The sequence below is a fragment of the Hipposideros armiger genome, unplaced genomic scaffold (assembly GCF_001890085.2).
Source record: "Hipposideros armiger isolate ML-2016 unplaced genomic scaffold, ASM189008v1 scaffold_846, whole genome shotgun sequence".
Classification (NCBI taxonomy): Eukaryota; Metazoa; Chordata; class Mammalia; order Chiroptera; family Hipposideridae; genus Hipposideros; species Hipposideros armiger.
Window position 1 is genome coordinate 56,066 of NW_017732196.1, and position 25,961 is coordinate 82,026.

At 42.6% G+C, this 25,961-nt stretch overlaps 1 protein-coding gene across 1 annotated transcript in view; it reads right to left on the reverse strand.

Moving 5' to 3' along the window:
- The window catches only part of LOC109374619 (BDNF/NT-3 growth factors receptor), a gene marked incomplete at its 3' end in the record, with an annotated part of 72,024 nt that extends 46,518 nt beyond the window's left edge, over nt 1-25,506 (reverse strand). The window contains exons 1-3 of the mRNA XM_019629362.1: nt 25,237-25,506; nt 24,005-24,228; nt 22,945-23,518 (exon numbers count right to left, since the gene is read on the reverse strand). Coding sequence (XP_019484907.1) covers nt 22,945-23,156 — 212 coding nt within the window. The remainder of the gene's footprint in view (nt 1-22,944; nt 23,519-24,004; nt 24,229-25,236) is intronic.
- Between the last annotated feature and the right edge of the window lie 455 nt (nt 25,507-25,961).

The following is a 25,961-nucleotide window of genomic DNA, read 5'->3' on the forward strand; positions in this document are numbered from 1 at the left end:
AATCTCATATGAGTTCAACAGAGCTCGGGTTCTTCATGGAAAACTAAACTTCTGCCCCTCCAACCTGCAGGCATTGCTTTCATTTCTTTTAGGCAAGTCAACAGATTTTGAATAGTGACAAGGAGACTTGATGAATTTGGATTTAATTTGAGACTCCTCAAGAAATTCTCTCCTCCTTGGCCTCTCAGTCCCTCTGGCTGACCCCTCCATCAGCAGTGTTTCTGCAATCGTTGTTGGCCATCAATCATCCTGTTTTTCCCAGATATGCTTTCCTCTGTTCTCAAACCCATATACATATGGGACTCTTGCTTGGACCTCATAGTATTATGAGCATTGTTTTTACTGTTATTTTTCACTTTTACTACATTCCAAGACCACTATCTATTGCTCTAAAAATCGGATCCCATATTCAAGGGGCTTCTCAATGAATTTGCCTAAATCTAAGGTGGAACCCTACAATATCTGAAACACTGTTTGATTTGTACACAACACCAAAAAGGCTTTTTCTAATCAGGACATTTTTATTTCATTAGTTGGTAAGCTTTCTTTTCAGCATTTATTGTACTTCTTAACTTTGCAATTAAAAATTAGAAGACATGGAGGTGCTCTTTATACCAACAATTGTATGTTTCTATGAGCCTATCGACTCCCCAAATGAACTGTCAACTCCTCAGATGGAGGGGTCTTGTTCATCTCACTGAATCTCCACTTCCTAGCACAGAGCTGATGCTCACAGAATACCAGCTGACTTAAGCAGTTAAACATATCCAGGTATCCTCCACTTGAAGTTTTTATAATCCCACTGGAAAGACCTGACACCTACACACATGAGCGTGAACAATAAATTCTAAATGAGGATTGTAATAATAGAAAATGACTTCATTCACCATGATCACCATGTAGAAAACAAGGAAACAAAGTAAAAACAATAACAGAGGAGGACAAGGAGGTAATTTTGAAAACAAAATTTGGTCAATCTAGCACTGAATTCAGATCACAGGCATACAACATATTCAAATCAACCACTATATTTATTTTTTTAATACAAAAACTAATTGCCCTTGCAAAATGAGCATTTATTTGCCAACAAATCCCTCAGTCTCAGTAATGTTAAGGCTAAAAATGGCCTCCAAGAATCTTCAGATCCATGGTTCTTGACCTTGAAAGAGGTGATGCTTTCAGGGAACAGTGCTCACTGCCAACAGTGTTTGATGAGCATGAAAGAGACAGTCCCAAGCAGAAATACCAGCACCTGGACGGTGAGTGCATAGTGGAAGGAATGACAAGATATGATTGGGCAGGTCAGTGAAAGCTTAAATGGAGGTCAGGCCTTGAAGAGAGATCAAAAAGTCAACAGATAAAGATTCCAAACATAAACAAAGTCCACACTATCTGCCATTTTATTTTGTATTGTCCAAAGTTTCTTTAGTCTCAACTTGACATCTAGGACCTTCACTAAGACATTTTCTTAAGGGTAAAGAATTTCCTATCCGCAGGCTTAACAAAAAGCTTATTGGTAGCTTTTTGGCAAAAAAGAAAGAAGAGGTAATTTTAAGAGAAATTCACAGAAACGTTTTTGAATTACAGGTTCCTAGAAAGGGTACTCATCCCATTTTTAAAAGATTTCACATTGGCTTTAAAAACCTATAAAAAAAAATCCCTCCAGGTAATCTGCCCAAGTAACAAAGAGTGGTTTCTAATGCATCTTTTCTTTGTGTGTATTAGCTTAACAGCAGTATTGCTCTAAAATAAAATTTCCCTTTAGCTTATACTGAACTGTACTCTGGCAATGCATCATAAATAAATGGAAACATCAGTGAATATTTCTAATGGCTACTCTTCAAAATGGAATCACTTCCCAATACCCTGCCCACCCCCAACCCCCACCACCAAATAAACAAATAAGCTAATAAAAGTAGATAGAACTCGAACGCCACATTAGATTGTGATTTGTGCCCAGGCTTACCGGACTGAGGCATTTCAACTCTGATAGGATCCTCTCTACCATAAAATTCCCATTATAGGGAATACAATAATTGTTTTTTTAAAAATTACCCTTATTCCCTGAGTCCACAACTAGGAAGTTTCAGTTTCTCAAAAAAATGCTGAGAAAGAGGTTTGAAAGTCAGTCCATGATGGGTCAAAGCAGAACTCAAAATAGGAACTGCTCAATATATTGCTCCATCCTTAAGAGAGGGTACTGTGAAGACAAGAATGTAGAGAATACCAAACAAGCATGCTCAAAACCTGAATCCGAACTGCCTGCTAGCACATGCTGCTTAGAATCAGCACTTCTACTTTCTTTATGGCCATGGTCATTAGAAGTAGCACCAGCAATCCCCTTTTGTGGAGAGCTAACTGTGCGCCAGGCACTGGGGTACCCAGGGATTGTCTCTCTCAACACAACCATGCTACCAGGAGAGCACTTTGATTGTTTTCCACCTTTCAAAAGAGGAAACTGAGGCCCAATCATGCCAGGTCACTTTCCCAAGGTCACATAGCTGCCAAAACAGGATTGGAACCCAGTTCTACTTGCCTCTGATTTCTGAGCACATAGACACTGCACCACACCACTAGGGCTGTGGACGTGTAGATCCTGCACCTTCAGTAGGGAATAATTTCTAAAACCTATGCAAAATGGACCTTCGCAAATAATCACTGCCTGAAAACAATGGTCAATGAAAAGGAATGAGAGCATTTTACAGAATGCTCTCAGATATTGTATCTACAGAGAGCTATAATAGGAGATACATGGAAAATCTTCTTCAGGTTCTTCTCCAATGCCAAGCCCTGAGAACTGCAGCTTCCTAGAATAGCCCAAATACTCCGGGAATTTAAGAATGCAACTGCCTGGAAAAGAATAAGTGGTGTAGTGTGAGGGATGAACACACTGCACTAGCATCACCTCTTAATAGCTACGTGACCTGGGGCAAGCCCCTATGCCTCAGTTTCCTTGTCTATAAAATGGGGTAACAATAGTAACTGCATCATGGGGAGGTTGGAAAAATTAGAAAACTGCTCTAGCACAGATGAGGACCTCAGTTAATGCGAATCATTATTAACAAAATGAGCAGAAGAGCAGGGTTCAAGGGCTGATTTGGTCACTAACTAAATGGTGAGCTTAATCTCACCCTGCCTCCAGTGCCCACATCTGTGAGAGGAAATTTGAACTTGATAATGTCTCAGTTCCCTTCAGTACACAAGCTACAAGAAAAATTCAGGAAAATATTATGAAGAAAAAAATTATACTCTGGGTTTTTCTCTGGGTATTTATATAGCTTTTTCTTATCCACCTCTGTCAACAAGGTGGTTCCCAACATGAAACGCTACAATTTACCACCAGAAAAAACAATTATAAAAAAATACCTTAGAGTTGGCTTTCTACATAAAACACATCAGTCTCCAGCAGGAAAATGTAAGTTTCACTTGACTTAAATTAAATAATAGCCTCCATGCAAACTTAGAATTGGACCCCAGCCTACAAATAATGTGATATGTAAACCTTATTAAACTGGTTGACCAGAAGACACGGCGACAGCATATAGCCCAGATCTAGACCATACAGGGTCCTTTATTTTTCTATATTTTCTTTTAGCCACTAACTTTACAAAATGGGGAAATTTCACATTTTAGAAACCAAAATTCTCATATTCTCTTAAAAAAAAAAAAACAGAAGGTCCGCCAGACGGGACTAGCTTTTCTTCCTGGCAACAGTCAGGGGGAGCTGACTGACATTGCCCCTGGGGGTTTGGGGCATATTTCCAGTTGGTCACATTCCCTAATACCAACTTCAGCTATTTCACTGGCCCATAGAAATATTTCATGACACCTGGCATAATTCTTGATTGTAATTTCCTCTGAGACTTCAATGTTCCAACTATTCTCCTACATTGAAATGTCATCTCCATGCACAGAGATTCCGACAATAAGTTTCATCCAATAATGTGACACAAAGACCACAATAAAAATATCTCAGTTTTTCAAAGAAGCTACTTCTACCTGTTCCAGAGCCTTTAGAAACTTCCTCTGTTGTTAAAAACTAACTAAAACAGACACAGACACAGCCAAGTGTAATTTTATACTTGGAACAGTGGTAAATAAGTCCCCAGGAGGAGAAAGGAATGTGTTTTTTCCTGACCTCCTCCCCCTAAAAAATGTTTTCTTTCCAATTAATTTACTTAATATCAGTATGTATTGCACATGAGTTCTCAGATCTTTCCATAGGTCACAATAACCAGCCACGGCAAACAAGAAGACAAGTAACTAAACATGTACCATGACACCATTGGACCATATTAGATAAAGAACCCCAGGAGAGAAATGGTCCTGATACCAAACTACTGTCAAGAAGGAGGCTTAAGCTATGTTTAATCCAAAATTTTTATTGGGCAGGTGTCCTCTAACATCCGTCAATGTAAAACCATCATAAACACGCATCAGCTCACTGTGTGACTTGAGTTGCGCTCTGCAGCTAATTCGTCCTGGCAGACCTATGAGGGGCCATCCCTCTCAGGGTTGGGGGCACCCTGGGAGCCTGAGGGGGCTTCTCCTCTCTTCTGGCTGGGAAGCCGGCTGGTCACACCTGCCCCTAACAGCTTCTAGATTAAAATCATCTCTGCTGTGCCCTGTGGGTGGTACCCTGCGGTCTCAGTCGAGCATCTGTCCATGTTCTGGGGAAGTCAAGGGGGCTGCTTGCCCTGCAAGCCTGGATCTGCCTGCTGCTACCTCCACAGTCCATCTTCGTCCTCTGATGGGGTGGCTTCCACCTGGATCAGCACTCAGGCCAGGCTGCTCGGTCTTTGTAAAAGGATGTCAGCCTGACCATCTGCTTGCCTGGTTTCCAAAGAGAATGGATCTGGCCTTAACCAGCAACCGAGATTAACATTTTCCAGGCTTTGGTCAGAGGCGACAACTTCAAATCATGCACAGTCCATCCAGCTTCTAGCAAAGCTTGGCTCAGCAAACCGCATGTGGAGATGGGAGATGAAGACCCTGCGTGGAATCCATTTTATAAGTACAGCACTGGGAGATTAAATTCTTGGACCACTTGAGCCTCCTTACAGAAGTGATATCCTTGTCACTTCTCCCAACTTTCACTGGCCTTCTCAGTAAGAAGAAATGAAATCTGCTTCTGCATTTTTCATAAAAGCTGTGAATTACATCACTCATTGTCCCAGCAAAGAAATTCTTTTCAGGACACAGTGCCATGTTCCTGTGGAATTAGTAGGCATTCTTCTTCTTAATAATGAGCTTCTCTTTTCATTGCCAGGCAGTTGAGAACAACTGTTGTGCTCAGTTACAGCAACTATGTCAACCATTAGAGTTAGTTGCAGTTCATGCCTCTCTCTCTTTTTTTTATTGTTCATTCCCTCCCTCTCATTTTCACCTTCTTAACCTTATTGTGTAAAACAATTATCATCAGTTAGTCAAATACTGACTAATTGTAACATTTCTAATATTTGTTCAATACAAATTCAGTGGCCATTATGACTAATATGCTGACACTACAGAATTACCTTATAGTTGTTTTCAAAAAATGAGCTAGTAAATCATTGCATCCATGATATTTTTGTGTTTCAGTGTGGTCATTAAAAAAAAGTGAAATCTTCTTGTGACACCGATGCAACACATACATTATCTTTTTTTTTAAAATGCCTTTTCCTCTTTCCCGGTTACGTTTCATTTATGACTAGTGAATAAGAACGTCCAGTGATTAGCCCAGGCATTAAGAATTCTAAGAAGCATTCAAGTCAGCACGAATCACAGCAGAACAAGCTTCTGAATGCTCCTGGCCTCCAGTCAGGCCAAATCATTCCATACAAAGAGAATTCTTAGATCTAATATTTCTGCTCCGACTTCAGGGTAGATCAAGCATGGCACAGAGGAAAATGAGCATCAAGCATAATGTCAAGAAAAGAGAACGATTCAAAGTGGTAAAATTTTTGGATCTCTGTGAAGGTCTATTTTGATTTTGGTACAATTTTTCAGCCAACATTTATGGGCTGTGGGAGTAAGGAGAGCAATAGAATGTGAAGGACACTTCCAGTTTTATCTTCACTGGTTTCACTTCACATGTGAACCTTCAGTCACTTTTATAGAAGGTTAGAAATTATTTTCTTTGGCGTTAAACGACAAAGGTGCTGGTGGCAAGGGATTCCGGTCATACGTGGTTGTGTAAGGCCACAATAAATAGAAGTTGTTTTGCAGAAAGAAAGTGCAAATGAATTTTAAAATCCTGAACAAACCTCTTATAAAAAACTTTTAATTCAAGGTATATCATTATTTATAAAGACATATATTTTTGAGAATAATCAAATTCATAAGACAGGAAGTAGACTGGTGGTTGCCAGAAGCGAGGCATAGGGGAACGGGGCATTGTTTAATGGATATGGTTTCAGTTTTGCAAAATAGAAAGAGTTCTGGAGATGGGTGTTGGTGTTGGTTGCACAACTAGAATGTACTTAATGTCACTGAACTGTGGATTTAAACATGGGTAAGATGTATATTTACTATAATTTAATAAAAAGAAAAAAATACATATACTTTTTAAAGGATTTGCAGTTGAAAGATGAGAAAGGCAATCAAAAGAGAAAATGGAATGCAAACTGACCGATAGTCTCCAGAGTCCAGGGGCACTGTTGTAAACAGCCTAATAAATGAAATGGACCAGGACTATTGAACACAACAAAGTTGTAGAACAAAGACCATGATCTGAATAATAGTGGCTAACTTTGACCCATGACTGCTCAGCATACAACTGGTGAATATCCCAATCAAATGAGCACACCAGGTCCCACAAGATGAGAGAACTAAGCAGACAAGCGGAAGGGCATGCCATGGCTGCAGTGAAGGGAACCAACACACTTGTACATCTGTCCCCTTAACCCCTGCGCCTGTCCAGTGCCATACTCAGCACAGGTTCTTTTGCTTTTCTGTCCTCTCCTACAGAGTACACTCTCCTTCATGAGGATAGACACAAAAGGTAAAAACTAACAGTCGAGATCTTACTATGTGTTAGGCACTGTTACAAGCATTTCACACGCATCAGCTCATTTTAACCCACTGAGAAATGTTCTATTATTGTCCCCTTTTACAGATGGGGAAAGTGAGACACAGAAAGCTTTAATAACTCATCCATCGTAGCAAGGACAGTCAAACTTCAGAGTGGAGCTCTTAACCCACCAAATGATCTGGCTTCACAACTTGTATCACTCCCCTACACAAACTCCCTAAAAAAAAAATGGAAAATGAATGTGTGGATTCACTTATGCACAGCAAATGACATATTCAGCGATTTTTCAATTAGGGAAAAAAATAATGAGGCAAGGAACTTATTAGGCACAGTTTTCATAATCTTTAGATCCTCCTAGGGTGCCAGTAAAAAAAAAGTATTCAGCCATAATGAGTTTATTCTTAAAATATTACATTCAGATATAGACCCTTCAGAGGTAATAATAAAATCCGCACGGGGAAGAGAGAAAGACAGAAGCTGGTAGCCGCTGATGTTTAACAATCCCCATTTATTGCTGGGGACAGATCCATGTTTTGCTGATCTGTGTTTGTGATGTCACAAAGCTTTTAATAAGAGTCAGGAGAGGAATCCTGCCTGTGCCATCCTTGTTGGAAACATGAACCCCATGCTTGAGAATCCCCCTGAAGAGAGGGAGGTACTGCAATGGGAGTGGCGGTCTAGATATCCTGGCCACGGCACTGCACGTTCCCAAGGCATAAGCCCTGCACTTCCTCTATTCCAAAGAGTCATCATAGCACAAAATTACCATGATGCAGACGCCAGATACAAGGCAGAGGCCCAAATCCCTTGTGCCCTTATCTCTGGGCAGTGGACCCAGGCCCTGACGCTGGCGCTCCTGCAGCTTAGCTCCTCTCTATGAGGCAAAGAGGCCACAGGGCCAACAGGATGCTTCTACCTGGAAACAGCACCTTCGACTCTTGACCTAGTAGGATCCCAGAATCCCCTACTCAAAGACCATGAGTGCACTCCCAGGAAATGTGTTGGCCTTTTCTGTAGGTCTGTCCTCCTGAGGATGCGCCATGCCATGGATGTGCAGGTCCTTAGGCACAACAGCATGGGGGGAAGGGGAGGCCCAAGTCTGCTGTCTGTGGTAGTGATGGAGTTTGGATGTGGAGGATAGGTTGTCCACACAGCTGTGAGAGAACCGATCTGACTGGGAGACTCCGCTGGTGCCCTTCAACAAGCCATACAAATGGTAAGCACTGGCATAAGTCTTGTTACCTAGGACCCAGAAAAGTGCCTGCCTGGTGAGAGGACATGTTCAAAACATATTTGTTGATTGACTAATTCACTAAATGAATGAATGAATTGATCAATCAATCAACACACGCATGTATAAATAGTCAATTCCTTCAGCATACATAGCTGAAATGACTTTGTCAACAAAGATCTATTACCCTCTAGACAGTACATGTGTAGATACAAAATACAATGAAAGGAGAGCAATAATAGAATGGATTCTAGGGTAGGCTGAGGTAAATAAATGGCTTCATAGCATCTTCAAGGCACCAGGCAGTTAAACTCCAAAAGACAATTTTTATTGGTGAGAGAGCAATTCCCTGGAAGAACAAATGAGATGGCTAAGAAGTTAAACCCCAGAGAGTCACCTAGGCTTACGAGGAGAGCCAATGACTCAGCCAAAAATAAGACTTCTCATCAGAGTTAAACATTATAATGCCTATTCCTTTTTTAAAATTTAACTTTCAAAATATATATGGAGTCTAAACTGTTTCCATTTGTATGTATACAATGAACATACTGCATCGTGTAAACACAAATAAATGAATGTTATTTATGTCAAGGGAGAATTATCTTTTTGGATTATTCAATGCAATCTGTTCACCTATATACTTCCCCCACTCTATTTTTAAAAGCCCTTCAATCTCACTTGTCTATCAGTTGTTTTATGATCAGTTTTGCAAACAATTATCAAAATTTCTAAGATGCCTGATAGTATTATCATTATAAATATAAAGGAAACTCCATTAAACATTTATAGGACCAGCCCAATGCACCTTGATTGCAAAGGCACAGAAGTATATACACCAGATGGAATATTAAACTGGACCTGACACACTATCTTTTTTGTACTCCCTGGTGTCTGCAGTTCTGCAAGAAAAATGAACAGCCTCTACCATCCATATTACAAGAAGAATAAATCACATCAGAAATCTCATACCAGAATCGCTTTTTAAGTAAAGCACCATAAATGCAATCGCAGGGAAAAAACTGCAATTGATCCATAAGAATATCCATTATTAGCTATTACACCACGAAAAGGCACAAATCTTTCTCATTAGATCTATTTGTTTGCTGGAATCAGATGTCCTTGGAATGAATCTTATTCCCTGGATTTACCGCTGTTGCTGAGCTGGCCCGCTGTGCATCTCTCTTCTTCCGCTTGCCCTCATCTTCCCATCGCTTCCCTGTCCCTCCTTCCTGGTGGATACAGAATCAGCCTGCCTCATCAAAGCTTTGCCTTTCTTCCTTTCCAGCTATGCCACGTCTCTACAATAAACTGATTCCTTACTGTGCATGAACCACTGTTGTGCTGTTTAATTCCATAAAGGTTATGTATTTAAAGAAACAGCTTAACCTGATGACTTCATAAAAGTCATGTCTAGAAATTTACATATTGACAGCCCAAAGAACAACTCACAAATACTCTTATTTGGAACTCTAAATGAGAGCTTGGTAGGGGAGTGCGTGTGTCCTAGGACATTGTGCTCTGTGCTGGGGAAGAGCAGTAAGCAAGAGCCACGTGGTCCCGGCCTTCACGCAGTTTATATTCTAGTGATGTGTATGGACAGGCACGCATTTATGATGCTAAGTGACCTGTGCTGCGCCTGGGAAATACAGGGGGCTATAAGATATCAGAGCATATGGTCAAGATACAGCCTACAGGTTTGAATTTGAGGATGCGTAGCTTTTAAGACCTGTTAAGACTTGTGTAAATATATAAATGCAGTGCTATCTTAATTTAAAATAAAATACCATTTCAATGTGGATGGAGCTAGGCAAGCAATTCCTAAAATTCATATGAAAAAATTATCATGTAAGACTAATCCTGAAAATTCTGCAAGTGTAGATTGGTAAGTAAGACTAATACTTCAAGTAGAAAAATAATAGTAATATGAAGCTTTAGGAGATAAAAAGTTTAGTTCTGGCATGTAAATAGACAAACTGACTGACAGAACAGGATAGATCTCAAAATAGGCCCAAATGCAAAGGTGATCTTCGCATACAACCAAATTATTATTTTAAGTTGGAAAGGTTGAATTACATAAGCAATGGTGTCAAGAGACCTGACTGGCTGATTATCTACCTTGAAAAAGTAATAAAACAATTTTTTTTGCCACCTTGCTCCTTATATTTTAAAAATCCAGATGGAGCAAAGCTTTAAATACAAAAGCATGAAAAAGTAAAAGCCGTAAAAGAAAATATAGGGAACTTATTTTATGCTCTTGGAGAGGGGAAGACTCTTCTCACCCACATTTACAGTATAGAAGCCACGGAGAAAAAGGAGGAGGAGGGGGAGAAGAAATACCATAATCAGCATCAGAGGACAAGCAAAACATTAGCCAAAGTATAAATTTTCTTCCTGTTTAACAGATTTTATGAATCAATTTTTTGAAAAGGCCACCAAATCAACGGAAAAAGAAAATAACTAAGGGATATGATAACTTAGCTCACTGAAAACAAAATACAAATGACTTACATACATGTAAAAAGCCTTTCAACATGGATCATAATTAGAGAATTATGAAGTCAAACAATGGTGAGATACTATTTCCCAAGAATATGATTGACAAAGGTCAAAAGGTTTGATAACAAATCGTATTGGCTTAGCTGTGGGAAAACAGGTGCTTCCGGTTTGGGGGCAGAATAAAACGATGTGGTCTTTTTGGAAGACAACTTGACAATTTCTATCAAAATTCACAAATGTCTTTCAAATATCCCTGCAGTTCAAATCCTGGGAACTTTTCCGACAGATAAAATCATGCATGCATGCAAGAACCTGCACACAAGGTTGTTTAATAGGAGGCCAGCAAAATATAGTTGATTCATTCAATGGATTACTGGACTGCGTGGCTGTGAAAAAAAGGAGGTTGGGGTACATATGCTGATATAGGAACATTTTTAAGTCACATTGATAAGTAAAAGAATACCAAAACACAGGACAGCAAGTATAAAGGTATAAATAGAGGATATACGTATATATATATATATATATATATATATATATATATACCCTCATTTATGTACAAACAAAAAGACATAGCTATGTGCTCATTTGTACTTATTATGTACAAATAAGTATTATGTACAAAATAAGTAGACTATTCCGGAGGCAGACACACAAACTAAAATCAAAGTTTCTCCTGGAGAAGGAGACTGAGGGATTGAAGGATGGGAGTGAGACTAACTTTTCATGATGCACTTCTTTGTACCATTTGCATTTCTTATCACGTTCAAATATTTATTTTTTAAAAAAAGCTATTTACTAATAAAATTTCATATAATAAAATTAGTGCATTTCGGAGAAAAGGTGTGCAAAATCACTTTAAGAATCTGAACGGCTCCCAGGCCTGAGCAAAGCTTGGCTAAAGGCACTAACCTTTCCAAAGAAAGAATGTGTCAATCAGAATTGGTGCTGGGTAGTGAATGAAGGAGAGAAAAAGGAGTGTCCATCCAGGGGACACAGGTCTGGGCCAAGTACTTCAAGTTCTGCATTCCCTTTGTGAAGGCCCTCCAATTATGGAGATGGATGCCTCAGGCAAGCTTAGCTTAATACCATTTAACATTTTAAATACAGAATTAAGTGCCCTTGCTCTAATTCCAAGATCACCAAGCAAGCTTCCAGTTATAATTTGTTCTCCTTTATAAATCTACTGGTGTAGAAAGCAACTGTAATGCTGATCTGTGTGTTTGAGTCCGTGTGACAGTTATATATCTTATTATACAGCTATATATTGATAATCTGATTTTATATTTTTAAAACTAAAAAATACTTTGAGCTTTAAGAGCCACATGGCAATTAGAAGCAGTGACATGATAAGATCAGCATTTTAGAAAGACCACTCTAACACAATGTGGCCTATGGAAGGGGGCAAGACTGGAGGTGAGGATGTTAAGTAGGAAAGTTGCAGCACTTTAGGCAAAAATTATGGTGGAATGAATTAATTTTTTTTGCTAATGTAAGTACTTGTTTGAGGTTAGTTTCCCCTTCCAGACTGCAAGCTTGGTAAGAAAAGACCAAGTCAGAATTTCTTACCACCATCTCCCAAGTATTTAGCATGACACAGAGCCCACCCCAATGAATATTTGTTGAATGAATGAATGAGGCAGTAGAGATAAAAAGAATCGGATAATTTTTTAAAATCTGGGAATTCATTGACATGATAATTAAATGAATATAAAGAGAGGGCAGAGTCAAGTTTTCTGTCACATATTATTGAGTAAGCAGTGGTGCCATCCATTAAAATAGAGAACGCTCGAGATGTTTTTGGAGTGATGATCGAATTTAATTTGGAAATGTCAAGTGTGACACACAATGACATATCCAAGAGGGATGTTCAATAGGCATATGAGCCCAAAGGTCATCACTGCTAGTGGATGGAAACATAGATTGGGACGTCATTAGAACACAGAAGACAACAGAAGTCGAGGATGAGGGTGACATAGGGGGACAGCCCAGGAAGAGAAGCAGCCCTAGGACAGAAGCCCAAAGCATATCATCTAGCAAAGGAGCAGAGAAAAGGGAGCCCACAACTAAGACTAAGAAGCAGAAGCTAGAGGGTCTGGGAGAAAAGCAGGAAAGCGCAGTAACACCAAAGGCAAAGGATGCTCCAAGCGGGAGGGAATCAGGAATGAGGCCAAGCTCTGCTAAGAAGCAAGAGAAGGACTGAAAAATACGCCCATGAAAGTCGTTGGGAACGGTGTTGGAGAGTGAGTTCAGTGAAGCCATGGGTTCAGATGAGATTAGCGGGTGAGGAAACAGACCTAATGAATACAGACTCCTCTTCAAACATCAGGAAAGGGCAGGGACTGAAGAGGGATGGGAGGAAGGGGTGGGAGGGGCGAGTGCTAAAGGAAAACTTGTTTAAGATGAGAGAGACCTAATCCTGATGAAATTTTGATATTTACAGAGAAAGAGGCTGAAAATACAGATGAGAGGAGAAGTCACTAATAGAGAAAAAGTTAAGAGGCTGAGATCCGCAACCGAGGTGGAGTGGCTAGCCTCAGCCATGAGGAGAGCCAGCCCTTCCACCGTGACCTAAGGGAAAGGCAATTTCAGACGCCGGCAGCTTGCTCAAATGCAAAATGAGTGGACAATCCCACAAGAACACTAAAAATTGACAGAGAGAAAATAACAAAACTCAGCTGGGTTCCATAGGACGTAGGGGTTGGGGATTGCTCACATCCGGTCTACACATCTATGCCTCCCACTATGAAACAGTGAAAACCATGCACATTTGGGAGGAAGCATACTTTGTCAATGGCCCCATGTCTGGCTGAAGCCGAAACAATCATGGTGTAAATATAGGTTTTACTCTCATGTGCACTGACTGTCCCCATCATATTACAATAAAATTACATGCTTATGCATCTCTCTCTCTCTCTCTCTCTCTCTCTCTCTCTCTCTCTCTCTCTTTAGATATAAGTGACTCAGGGTCTCCTTGCTTCAAGACACTACCTTATTTGTTTGTAGCACCCCAGTTGTCCTCAATAAACACTAGTTGAACTGAACTAACGTTTGCAGGAAGTTTGAATTAGATGGCAGGCAGCTCACATGACAACTGGAGACCATGTGGTAAACTCTTCCAGGCAGCAGGAAAGGAAAACTTGATGGGCAGAAAGACAAGATTTGATTTTAGGGCAAGCTCCTGCTCTGAGGGTCACGGAAGGTGAAGACTGGCCAAAGACACAAGCCAGTTAGAAATCCCCCAGTGCACCATCCACAGAAGTGGACCCAGAATGGGCTGCAAAAGTCAGAGCACACACATGGTAGTCAGTGTTTGGATTGGATGCGAACATGTGGACTAGTTGATGAATTGCTGAAAGTGCAGGTAGACAGTACATGTTAAGGAAACTATCTCCAAGAAAAAAATAAAACATTGATTTGATTAATGGGAGACCATGGAAGTACCGACACCCAGGATGCAGGGAACTGGTGACCTGCAAAGCCATCTGATCTAAACTGCACAGTTGGACACAGAGAAAACTCACAGATTGGACTTCTGCTGTTTAAGCCTCCATGACAACTGGAGCAAGCTCTGGGTTGGCCCAGGGGAAAAGGCAAGGCTGAATTCCAGAACAGAAGAGGAAACACGAGTGCCCATGGCTGACTGATTCAGAACCACAGAGCCTTTCAGGGTTTAGCATCCCTCAAAGACCCAACCTCCAATATCAAGATAAAGAAGCTCAGGCTGATGAGATTAAATGGCTTAGCCAGGATCCCAGATTCTGATACTGTGAAAGTGTGGATGTGAACCCTACCATCTCCCCACCCAGGGCCCCTCTCAATTACAACAGGTTCCTGCACTTTGCTGCCTCTCTGACTGAGTTAACCTTATCAAGCCAGGTTCACTGGGAACCATGGTGATTGGCCCAAAGGTCCTGCACCCAAGATTTCTTCACAATCTGTTAAAGGGGCTTTTTAGCCAGACGCCTACTAAAAAGAGAGAGAGAGAGAGACAGAGACAGAGTTAGGGGCAAGTGGGACGGAGGATAAGAAACACCACCACAAACAGAGGAAGGAAACTGAGGAGTCACAACAAGAAAAGGCTAAGTTGTGCAAAGGAAACATGTCAGGAGAGAAATTTTCCACACCACTCTGGGAGTTTGGGGTGGCAGTACCAAGGCTCTGAAGTGAAACTGGGAGCAGACTACAAAGGGTTTTGTGGTTTGGGTTTGGTTGGGTTTTTTTGGAGCGAAGTGTTTGTTTTTGTTTTTGTTTGTTTTTTTACCATGCCTTGCCAGAGAGCTTAGAGGCCACCACGTCAAGCTCTCTCGTTCCCCACTCCCCACCCCTGCACACACATTGCACAGATGCGTAAGCCAAGGCAGAAGAAGGGAAGCAAGTGCACTGTCCCCACACTGAGCGCCAGTCAGGCCCAGGCCCTCTGCCACCTCGCAGCAAGCAATTCGGGAGCACACGAAATAGAAACAACTTCTGTGGCAAAAATTAGAGTTTAGAAGACCCTATCTTTTTAGATTCCACTACATTCCAGAACTTGAAACCAAAATTCTAATATTTTTTTATTTACACTATTATAGAATTGCTTTAAAAAATGCCTTACTAATAATATAATTTTTGTTTATGTTGAGAACTGGTCAAAGAGGGTAGACACAAGGAGTCTCTGAGTAACCAAGTTGGCTAATAGCACTCACATACTTCCCTCAGAGAAAACCCCCCTCAGGTCCTCCTAGAGATAAATCCAGAATGATTCAAACAAAGTTAAAAGTCTGGGCGGGGAGCTAATGTACAGCGTGGTGACTATTGTTAACAATACTGTATTGTATATTTGAAAGTTGCTGAGAGAGTAAATCTTAAAAGTCCTCATCACGAGAAAAATAAATCTTGTAACTATGTGAAGTGATGGATGTTAACGAGACTTATTGTGGTGATCACTTCACAATACATACACTACAGATATCAGATCATTATGTTGTACACAAGAAACTAATACAATATTATATGTCAATTATACCTCGATTTTTAAAAAGTCTGGGTGGTTTAAGGAAAATTTATTTTTTTTATTTATTAAAAATTTATTAGGAACATTTTACAATTCAAGATAACTAAGTCTGAAAGTACCATACCAGTGGAGTTTAATACATATATTTAGCTATTTGTAGACACATTGTACACATACTAATAAGAGTTCTGGTGTGTGTGTGTGTGTGTGTGTGTGTGTGTGTGTGTGTTCAGATCATTGTTAGGATATGAAGATTACAGGAAAGATCAGGGTGCTAAATAGCAACTGGTCCTTATTTGCAATAAAAAAGGGACTCTGAATGATGTATGATTATTAACATTTTTATTCCATACTGGAAGATGCAATATTCCTAAGGGCACACAAACCATTTATCTTCTAATAGTGCAACACGCCTTGTAATAGAAGATGATGATGGAAGGGGGAAAGACATGAGATGACGCACCAGTCCACCTGCTTCCCACTGCCATGCTGTTTAACTTGTGAATATTTATTTGAATCTTTACACTTCTCTTAAAACTGCCTGTGCTCTCGAGGCCAAATTTGGGCAAGTGCAGCTGAGTAGACAAAGCCCTAAGCGAGACACAGGGTGGGGATCTAACCCAAATCACACTCTACTTGACCAGAGAGCACCAGACATGCCAATCAGCCTGACAGTCCCTTCAAGGTTGTCAAGACCTTCACACCTACTTCAGTGAGACGTTTCAAACTTAAATAAGCAGATGTCTGTACAGTGCCTTTCAGGCCCCTGGAGAGAAGCCCTGCATGAAGCCAAAAGTATGTCTCAGAAGTGTGCTCTTACCAGAACAGCCTCAGTGCAGGCCATGGACAACACACAAAATGGTAACAAAATGAATTTTGGATGTGAGTCAACAACCCTCAAGCTTGCCCACTGGCTCAGCCACTGAGCTCAGCCATCAATCTTGGGGCAATGAGAAGTTGGGGGTGGTGGGGGGAAGGCAGGAAAGAATAAGTACTCTCCAGCCACAATTCTTTCATGGGAGCTAAGGCAGGCTTTGTATAAAGGGCTGTGGGTTCCTCCACTTACGTAACCAGCCCTGACTGTCGCAAAGACTCCAAGGGCAGTGGCTCATTCTGCTGTCTGCTCTGCCTTCACTCCAACCCCAGCCTGCCAAGATGATCCAGCAGGCACAGGTTAGCATCCCTCCTTGCAACTAACTCATGAGGGCTTTTCTTCGCAGCTTGACTTTTGTATGAATTGCCTAGTGAAGAGGGAGACTTGAAATTAAAAGAAAAAAGTAAAACAGTAAATTAAACAGAAAGTGTATTTCTTCCTATGTGAAGATACGGTCATTTCTTTGGGATCAGTAGCTCACGCACTTTTTAATTGGTTTGTCTCCAGTGGAGACCGGTTTGCACAGACTTATCCAGACTAAGCTTGTCTTCAAATCTCTGATGCGTCTAAAATGGCTGGCTAAACTCAGATTCAGTTCAAGAACACAGAACAGAGGGGAGGCACCCCAAAGTAAAGGCCAAGGCATTTCCTTTGGATGTTTGGTGAAAGAGCTTCTAGTCCCCACGATGTCTTTAATGCATCATGGCCTTAGGTGACTTACTTCACGGTAAGTCACGCAGAGGGGGCTGGAGTAGAGCATTTCTAAAACCCCTTCTCCTTCTGCGGTCCTGAGTCTAAGTGACCCTGTGACCTCAGCCTCATCAGCCCAGCGGTAACATGCCAGCAGCCTTATTAGCAACTCACATTTAAAAAGACACAGTTTGGGGAATTCAGAGCAGACATTGAAAATATGCACATGTGATATATGACACCAAAGGTCCTCAGACTCTCACACTGCCAGACCCTGAACACGCCACACCACCCTTTACTGTATAGCTGGTGTATAAACTGTGTTACTTCCGTAACTGAAGCTTTGTGGAACTTAGGAGCTAGGAGAAACTTGTGTGAGCATTGACTCCAAAGTCCTCGGTTTACATCTGATAAGCTCAGGCCCAGAGACATGAAAGAGCTGCTTCCAGGTCAGGTAACTCTACATCACCTTTCTATCATGTATGGGTTTTGGTTTTTTTGTTTGTTTGTTTTTGTTTTTTGAAACATGTAAACTTCACACCTATGCATTATTGTTCTTCCCAGGCTTATAACATTCACAAGCATTCACTCCTTCATCTCCCAGACCAATATTTATGACTTCCCAATCTTTTGGACAGGCCAAGTAGCAAACCAAGTGGTGAGAAGGCCCCCTGATCATGTGGGATCTTTGACTTTTTTAATGGAGATCAATCAGTAATCAAATGTACAGCTACAATGATCAGGCCACTGCAGGGCTCAGATCCCTGCTACCTGGGGGGTGCAGGGTGGTATTTATGTTTTAAACTAGCTCAACCAAGTAAATTATGAAAATTATCAATCAGCTATTAATAATCCAAGGTTGAGTTGCTCTCTTTTGCTTTCACATACATCAAACACAACTAAAAAGTTTGCCCTTCCTAAATCATCTCTCCCAAAAGTCATCCTATTGATTTACAGACATCAAGAGGAAGCAAAAGATGGCACTGTTCCAAGGTTCAATGCCACATTCTACCCTGTAGTTTTTGAACTTATAAGGAGCTTTCCTGTGGTAAAGTTAGTCAGGGATAATGTCAGTGTATGATATTCAATCATGGTTTGATAATGTTTCTTTCCCCAACATGCAAGATGAGCAATGAGTTAAAACCAGGAGCATTTGCTTAATACCAAAGGCAAAAAAAAAAAAAAAGAAAGAAAGAAAGAAAGAAAGAAAAAACGCAATTTCCTTTCCCCAGCTAAACAAAAAACTCTAGGTTTTATACTCCTACAACCTAGATATAGTCAAAGAGATCATACAGAACGTTCCTAGGGAGAAAGAGACCTCAACTCTCAGCTGTTCAGCCAACTTTTCAGTTTAGTAAACGTCTTTACAAGGGAATATTGAAACAGACACAAACAGGGGCTTATGGGGGAAAAAAAAGTGAACAATCTTAAACAGAGCTAAACTCAGTGCTGGGGAGCTGTAACCACATTATCTGGACTTCCCATTACTTGCTTGTACTAACATATAACCCAGGCTCTTCTCTTAACTCCAGTGCTCAGAATTCCCGTAAGGAAATATCACTTTTCAGAGAAGAAAAAAAAAAATCAAACACATTTTCCCAGATAGTCAATGCCAGGCGATGGAGTGGGGGAGGTGGAAGAAAGTAGGGTCAGAAGGGTCGCGGGGCTTTTCAATTGTTTGACCCAATGTAATAAAAACCTCCATTATGCAGAGATGGAAGGTACGAAACGAAGAAGACTTCCAAATGGTTGTGCTGAGCTGAAGTCTGTAAATACCTTCACTATGAAGACCGCATGTTTTCAACTCCAGCTTGGAAGTTGTATTAAATAATGAATGATGTAAATTAGACTCTCTTATTTATTAACAAGTCCAGTGTGGCTTACATAACCACACTCAAAACTTATTCTGTGGTTCTTAAATGCATGTAAAGCACAATTCACACTTCTAGAACCTCCAATGGAGGGGCTTTAGAAGTAAATATCAGAGTAATAAAAACTGATGCCTTTCACTGAATCCTTATAAATGCCAGAACTGGGTTTTTTTTCTTCTTCTTTTTTTTAGTACAATTAATTGCAATGGAAATGCTTACGAAGGTCAGAGGGCCAAAATCAATGTATTAATGACATAACATTACAGCTGCTTAAACAAGCCAGCAATGAATTGCACATAGAAGATCTGGCAGCAGAACCTGCAAATTCTGTTCATGTTGTACTAAGAGGAAAGCTATCCCCAAACATTACCCCAAAATCAGAGACTATCGCCCAAGAAATTCAGAAAAAAAAGGCCACCATTGGTCCTCAAAAAATCTGGACAATATAAAAATCTGTGCCCTTCTACAAAAATGTGAATATACGTAATGCTACTGAATAGTACAATAAAAAATAGTTAAGATGGTAATTTTTTGTTATATGTTTTTGAACACAATAAAAAAAACACATGACCTATTTTAATCATGCCTTTTACTATTTATGTGAGACAGAACTTGTCCTTTGTCATTTTGGCACCTGACAAAACTGAGACTTAAATGGCTGGTCACATAATTCCAACAGCAGGCTTCACTCTTGAACTCTACTTATATGTGACAACAGCATTGTTTTTAATTGAATTAAGCACAGCTTTGGTATCACCATCTCCAAATAAAAGCTGGAACTTATCAGCAGTGTGATAATGCATAGGTGTGATGTATATCTATGGGCAGAGAGATATAGATCTAGATCTAGATCATGTTAGTGGGTAAGTAGTATGAAACAGATACAGTGATGGGAGATTTTTTTTAATAAAATAGGTTCAAACAATGACAAGAAAAATAAAATGTCACTTTTGCCTAAAATATGCATGTAGAAACAAAAAAACATTATCTTTTTTTTTTAAAGATTTTATTGGGGAACTGGGGGAGGGGAACAGCATTGAGGAATCAGGGAAGGGGAAAATTTATTTCTTAATTAATCAATACATAGATTTAAGAAATGTTCTACCATAGCCTCTCTCTGAATTCTAAAAGGCACAGTGGTTATATTTTCCCCCAATATATAGACATTAAAAGACATACTATTTTTAAATGATACAGTAAACTGTTGCTTCAGCCATTATAATCAGTTTATTTGCTTACATTATTCCTATTTTTAAAAAAAAATAGGAACATGTAAGTTCAGCTAAGCACCATTCACCATTAAACCAGAACTTTAAAACAGGTTATTTTAGGAATACCATTGGGTCTAATAACAAAGTTTAAAAAAAAGAATCTGTAATTTGGTTCCAACTGTAGTGGGTACCCACTGGCCAAGAATTTAAAAGCTGTTCAAGCAAATATTAATATGTAAGAAAAAGAGCACAGATGGTGTCATATAAGGATGAGAATGAAACAAGCTTATCCACTGATGTCATTCTGATATCAAAACAGCAGAATTCAAAATAATTATACTAAGTGCTTTCTAAACAAGGATTTTGATGGATTTTACAGATAAAGACACCTCGGACATAAACTGGATGGGCTCAATCAAAGCTGAGGGACAGAGCAGAGAAACGTACTTTTTCTCAGAGTTCACATCTACCAGCCTAATTCCCCACCCTGAACACTTACTCCCACATACTCTCAGTTCAATCAATTTCAATGAACCTTTCAATCAAAAGGGAAAAAAAATAAGAGTAGATATTGGGAGTGGCATTATTGAATGCATAACTGTGACAATTGCTTTGGTAAATATAACCAAAAAAAACACTTGTAAAAAGCCTGAAAGTAGGCACCAGACATCAGATATAAAAGAAACAACAGCAATCGTGAGAACCGATATTAAAAAAAAAAAAAACTGATGTCATATAAATCAGGCAGCTAGGACCACCAAGATTTAAAATAATATTTATTAATTTAAAAAGAGTTTTATTTTTTCTCTAATTATGGCCTTAAAATATTAAAGTGAAAAAGTGTTAAAGTGAAAATGATTAGCCCTATATCATTTCCTATTTCTTTATATATCTATCATTTAATACAGTATTTAAAAACAACAACAACAGCAAAACAGCTTAAAGGCACTATATAAAGGCGCTCCCCATGGTCTCAAAATAGTCTGAAGGGCTCTGTATTCCATATGGCTTCCTCCATCCAACTACTGACACCCCATCTCATGAAAAAGACACAGATCCTGACAAAAGGCCACACACACTCTGACCAGCCTGGGTCAGCTTAGTCCAGGGCCAGGACGGTTGGGGTCCTACCCACCCTTCTGCTCCAGCCCTGTCTGCTGCTTTCCTTGCCAAAAAGATTGAGATCTGAGCCTCCTGGATCCAACCTGACAGTTGGCTGCACCCAGTACATCTCAACACTGCTAGGCCTGCATGTTCCCCCTCGGTTCTGTTGTCACTCCTGCCTGAGCCTTATAACAGAGCATCACCAGCAGAACAAACATCAGAGACTAGGAAGGCCTCTTACTTACATGGAAAAACAGGTTATCTTGGTCACACGTTGGCAGAAGTAGGGTGTGCGTTTTCTGTTGGGGAGGGGGGGAATGCATGCGCACTTGCCAACCGGAAGGCCACAGCCAAATCCTACTTTCAGGCCTGCCTATCTCAGAATCAAACACCATAAGGAAACCCAAGAGAAACTTTGCCTTATCACCCTCTACATGGATGAGTAAAATCTCACGTTCATAAAATGTATGAAACAGCAAAGTCCCTAGGGGGGAGGGAAAAAAAAAACACCTCTAAAAGAGGTGACAGGGGAATGCTGGAGAAATAACTGGTGAATTTTTACTTGGCAATGTATTTGTCACAAGGCATCATAAGAGGAGGAGAGAAATGCACAGTCCTGTTTCTCCATCAGATCAGGACAAGCTCAAACATTCCCAGGGATGTATAGGATCCCATGCTACAGGCAGCGTTCATCAGAGTACTACGTGCTGCTTTATCATCTGACCGAGTCCCGGGAAATTATTCAGTGGGCAATTAAGATTTATAATCCAAATGGTCTAAAAATTATATCTCTGGGAAGTCAAATCCAAATTAAATCAGACCAGGCTTTTAGGCTTCCAACGATCACATTTTCTCTTTTGAGTGAGTGCATTTCAACACTCAGAACTTCTCCTCTTACAGATCATTTTCAAGGCCATCTCTGGATGCAATCTCCTAAGCAAAATCTGATATATAAAATGAAAAGGGAAACTGGTGAATGCCAAACCTCAGAGAAAAATGTTAAGGGGGAGTCTCCAGCCTCCTTCAACAGATTTCAAAAAGTTGATTATCTTAACCTCCTTTCTAGTAAATATTACTGGAACTTCTCCTAACACAACAGACACATAGCACCTTACGAAACAAAAATATCCAAAACTAAGTTATTGCACGCGGAAAGCCTACAGTATACCCAGCAGGGCTTTGAAATATAAAGTATTGTACAGTGGAATGCCTTCCCACAAGGAATATGTATTATTGACATATATATTTAAAACTTATTTTAAACTTCTTCCCGTGTTATCAGCCCCAAGCCAGTGAAACAGACAGGTAACTGACAGATGGCCCAGCCCTGCATCTGTCATTTCTGACTTCTCCCCAGACTTGAGACAGCGTTCATGTCCAGGACGGACCCGTCTGGTCTGTCCAGCCCCAGCCCTAGGCACCAGGGGAGAAGGAAGGAGAAAGATCACCAGCAACTCACATTTCGGTGATGTTCTCAGGATCTGCACTGTTAGGCTCCAGCCTCGGAAATGCCATGATGCCAGGAGTAGGGTCGCTGCACCAGATCCGAGAAGCGCTGCATTTGCAGGACGTGGGACAGGCGAGAGCGGCCCTCCAGAAGCCCACAACCAACCAGCAGAAGCCCCAGAGCCGCGCCATGGCAGGTCCATGCCACCTCGTCCAGGACGACATCCCTAGCCGCCAGTGCCAGCCCGAGTCAGACTGAGTACGTGTCCCTCGGCTGCACCCCCCGGCCTCTTCTGCCGGTGCTGGGCAGTCTTGGCCGCGCTCGCAGCTCTCTCTATTCCGTGCTGGTTTCGGGCGCGCAGAGCCGAGCGTGTCCGGGGCTGATTGTGTCCTGGTGGGCAGCACCGTTCACAGTAGCCGGGGCATCTTGGGCCGCCTCACAGGGGGCGCTCCCGCTGCTTGGAGCTCCGCCGCGGCCGCCACTGCATGGCCCGGCGCGCTGGGCACCGGCCCGCGGCGCTCCTGGGACTCTCTGGAGCGCAGGCTCTTTGCTAGACGCTCACTGGGAATCGGGACACACCTCGGGGCTGAGGACAAACAGACACACATAAGACTGAGCGCAGGACCCCAAACACCACGAATTGGTCCGCGCCCGCGTCACCCCCACCCGGACCCCAGCCGGGAGATTGGATGGATTAGTGCCCAGCTCCCACCCTAGAAATAAACTTGACCCTCGATGTCACTGACACCTCTGGGGCCACCAGTGTGCCCACCCTCTTTCCAATCCTGCGGTCAGGTCGAGGTAGGGGAGATAGGGCAGGGGTCCCTGAGACAGGATTCCATGGCACAGGCCAGGCGAAGACCCCCTTAGAAGGGGAAGAAGGGACTGCCGGTGGCGATGGCTCCGCGACGGGGCCCCTGAATGATGCTGCAGAATCTGCCATTGCCGCTGGGCACAGGGGGCGCGCGGGCAGGTGGCAGGGCCCGTCCCACCTGGGGAGCCGCCGAGGCCGCCCGGGGTGGGGGGGACAGTGAGGGCCGAGACGACGGAGGGCACTGTCCGTGCTGCTCACCCGGGCTCCGGCGCCTACCGCCAGCTGACGGCGCCTGGCTTCAGGCTCCTCCTGTCTCTGGGCACTGAGCGCCGAGAGCGCGAGAGAAGGAGCAAGCAAGGCTCCTGCTCCAAACCAATTCCGGGAGCCGCCGCCGCCGCCGCCGCCGCCGCCGCCTCTGCTACTGCTGGCGAAGTGACGTGAAGGCTGACGCAGAGCAGGGGCAGAAACTCCAGAAAATTAGTCTGAAATCCAAAAACACACACGCTCATACACACACAAACCCATAACACCCTCCAGACAAAAGCAACAGGGAGGGGAGGGGAATCTGGGGGCGAGCGGGGAGGAGGGAGGCATCGGTGCCACTGGTCAGAAGCAGACAGCAGCAGCATGTGGGAGTTCACACGCGCATACACGCACACATCCTGGCCATGTAGACGCGCGTGNGGCATCGGTGCCACTGGTCAGAAGCAGACAGCAGCAGCATGTGGGAGTTCACACGCGCATACACGCACACATCCTGGCCATGTAGACGCGCGTGTCTGTGTGTGTGTGTGTGTGTGTGTGTGTGTGTGTGTGTGTGTGTGTGTATTTAGATCCAGGTACCTCTGAGATGGACCGTTTTGCCGCTCGACGCCTACCAATCTCTAATTCACACCGCGATCTCTTTTACAATCGCAGTAGAGGCTGTCTCCCTTTTTGAAATGGAAACCGGGCTCGGTTCAGCTCTGAAAAATGCGGTGATTCTTATTATAGGAATCCTCCCTCCCTTTTCTATCCCCGCTGCGTTTTCCTTTCCCATCCTGCCTAAAAGGGAGGGTGAGCTATCCTAAAAATAAATAAATATTGTAAACACCAAAACGTGTTCAGCATCGGTAACCAAGGAAAACCGCCCCCATTCCGGGCCATCTATTTGGGAATCCGTGGTTTTCGAGGGTCTTCCTGTTGGTGCTTTTGCAGAGGAAGGGGAGTCTCCAAATGCAACTCTAGCTCTCTAAGTAGGTCTTTTTCCTGCTGTTTTCTGGCATCACACGCCAGGCAAATAGAGACATGTGAGGGGAAGGGAGCGCGCCTGACGCGTATTGGGTTCCCTAAATGCGCGGCAGCAACCCTGGCCTGTCCGATGTGTGGCGCCGCATCATTTTCTCTCATCCGTCAACCTGGCAGGATGCAGCCATCCCAGATCGTAGCTTCACTCCCCGCGATGCCCACCCCGCTGCGGGTCACCCAGAACCCTTGCTCCCCTGCCGTACCTTGCGCGTTTTCGTGTGTGCGCGGGTGTGCGCGAACGCGTGCCCTGCGCCCGCGCTGCCCAAAGCACCACATGAATCCAGCTACCGAGAAGCCCAGCACGGGCAGGGCCTCAGGGTCTCATTAGGGACAAACGAGGCGATCCGGGAGGGTCGGGTGACAAACCGTAACTGTTCTGCAGGCGCAGTTAAATGATGGCTGCGGAGCATTCGCAAGCCTTGTCTGAGAATCCGTCTTCCCATTTGAGGCTCGGAGAGTCTGTTTTTCCGCAGTCATTTAAAAACGAACTGAGAAAATGCACCGCAGTGCCTGACACTTCCGAGGGCTCTAGTGCCCCCGCGCGGGGAGAGAGCGCCCCGCACACTGGAGAGCACCAACCCAGGGCCGCGGCTGCGGCGGGCACTGCGCTGGGGGCGCGCTCTGGCGCCAGATGCGCAACCAGCGGCGCCCGACGCGTGCGCGCCCCTGCCCAGCCAGCGCGCGGCCCCTTCAGGCCTGGTAGAGCTCCCGCCCGAGAAAAGGGCAACCGGATGGGATCTCGCTCAGAAGATAAGAATGGTCACCCATCTGCTCGCAGAGCAAGGAGTGGGAAGGATCGAGAACACGAAGGTCTAGGTGAATACTTAGACCTCTGCGACGCTTTAAATACTACAAGGGAACAGAAAGCATCTACTGGAGCTTTTGTGCAAAACCCGGGCGCTGAGGGTAACAGCGGGAATTCTCGCAC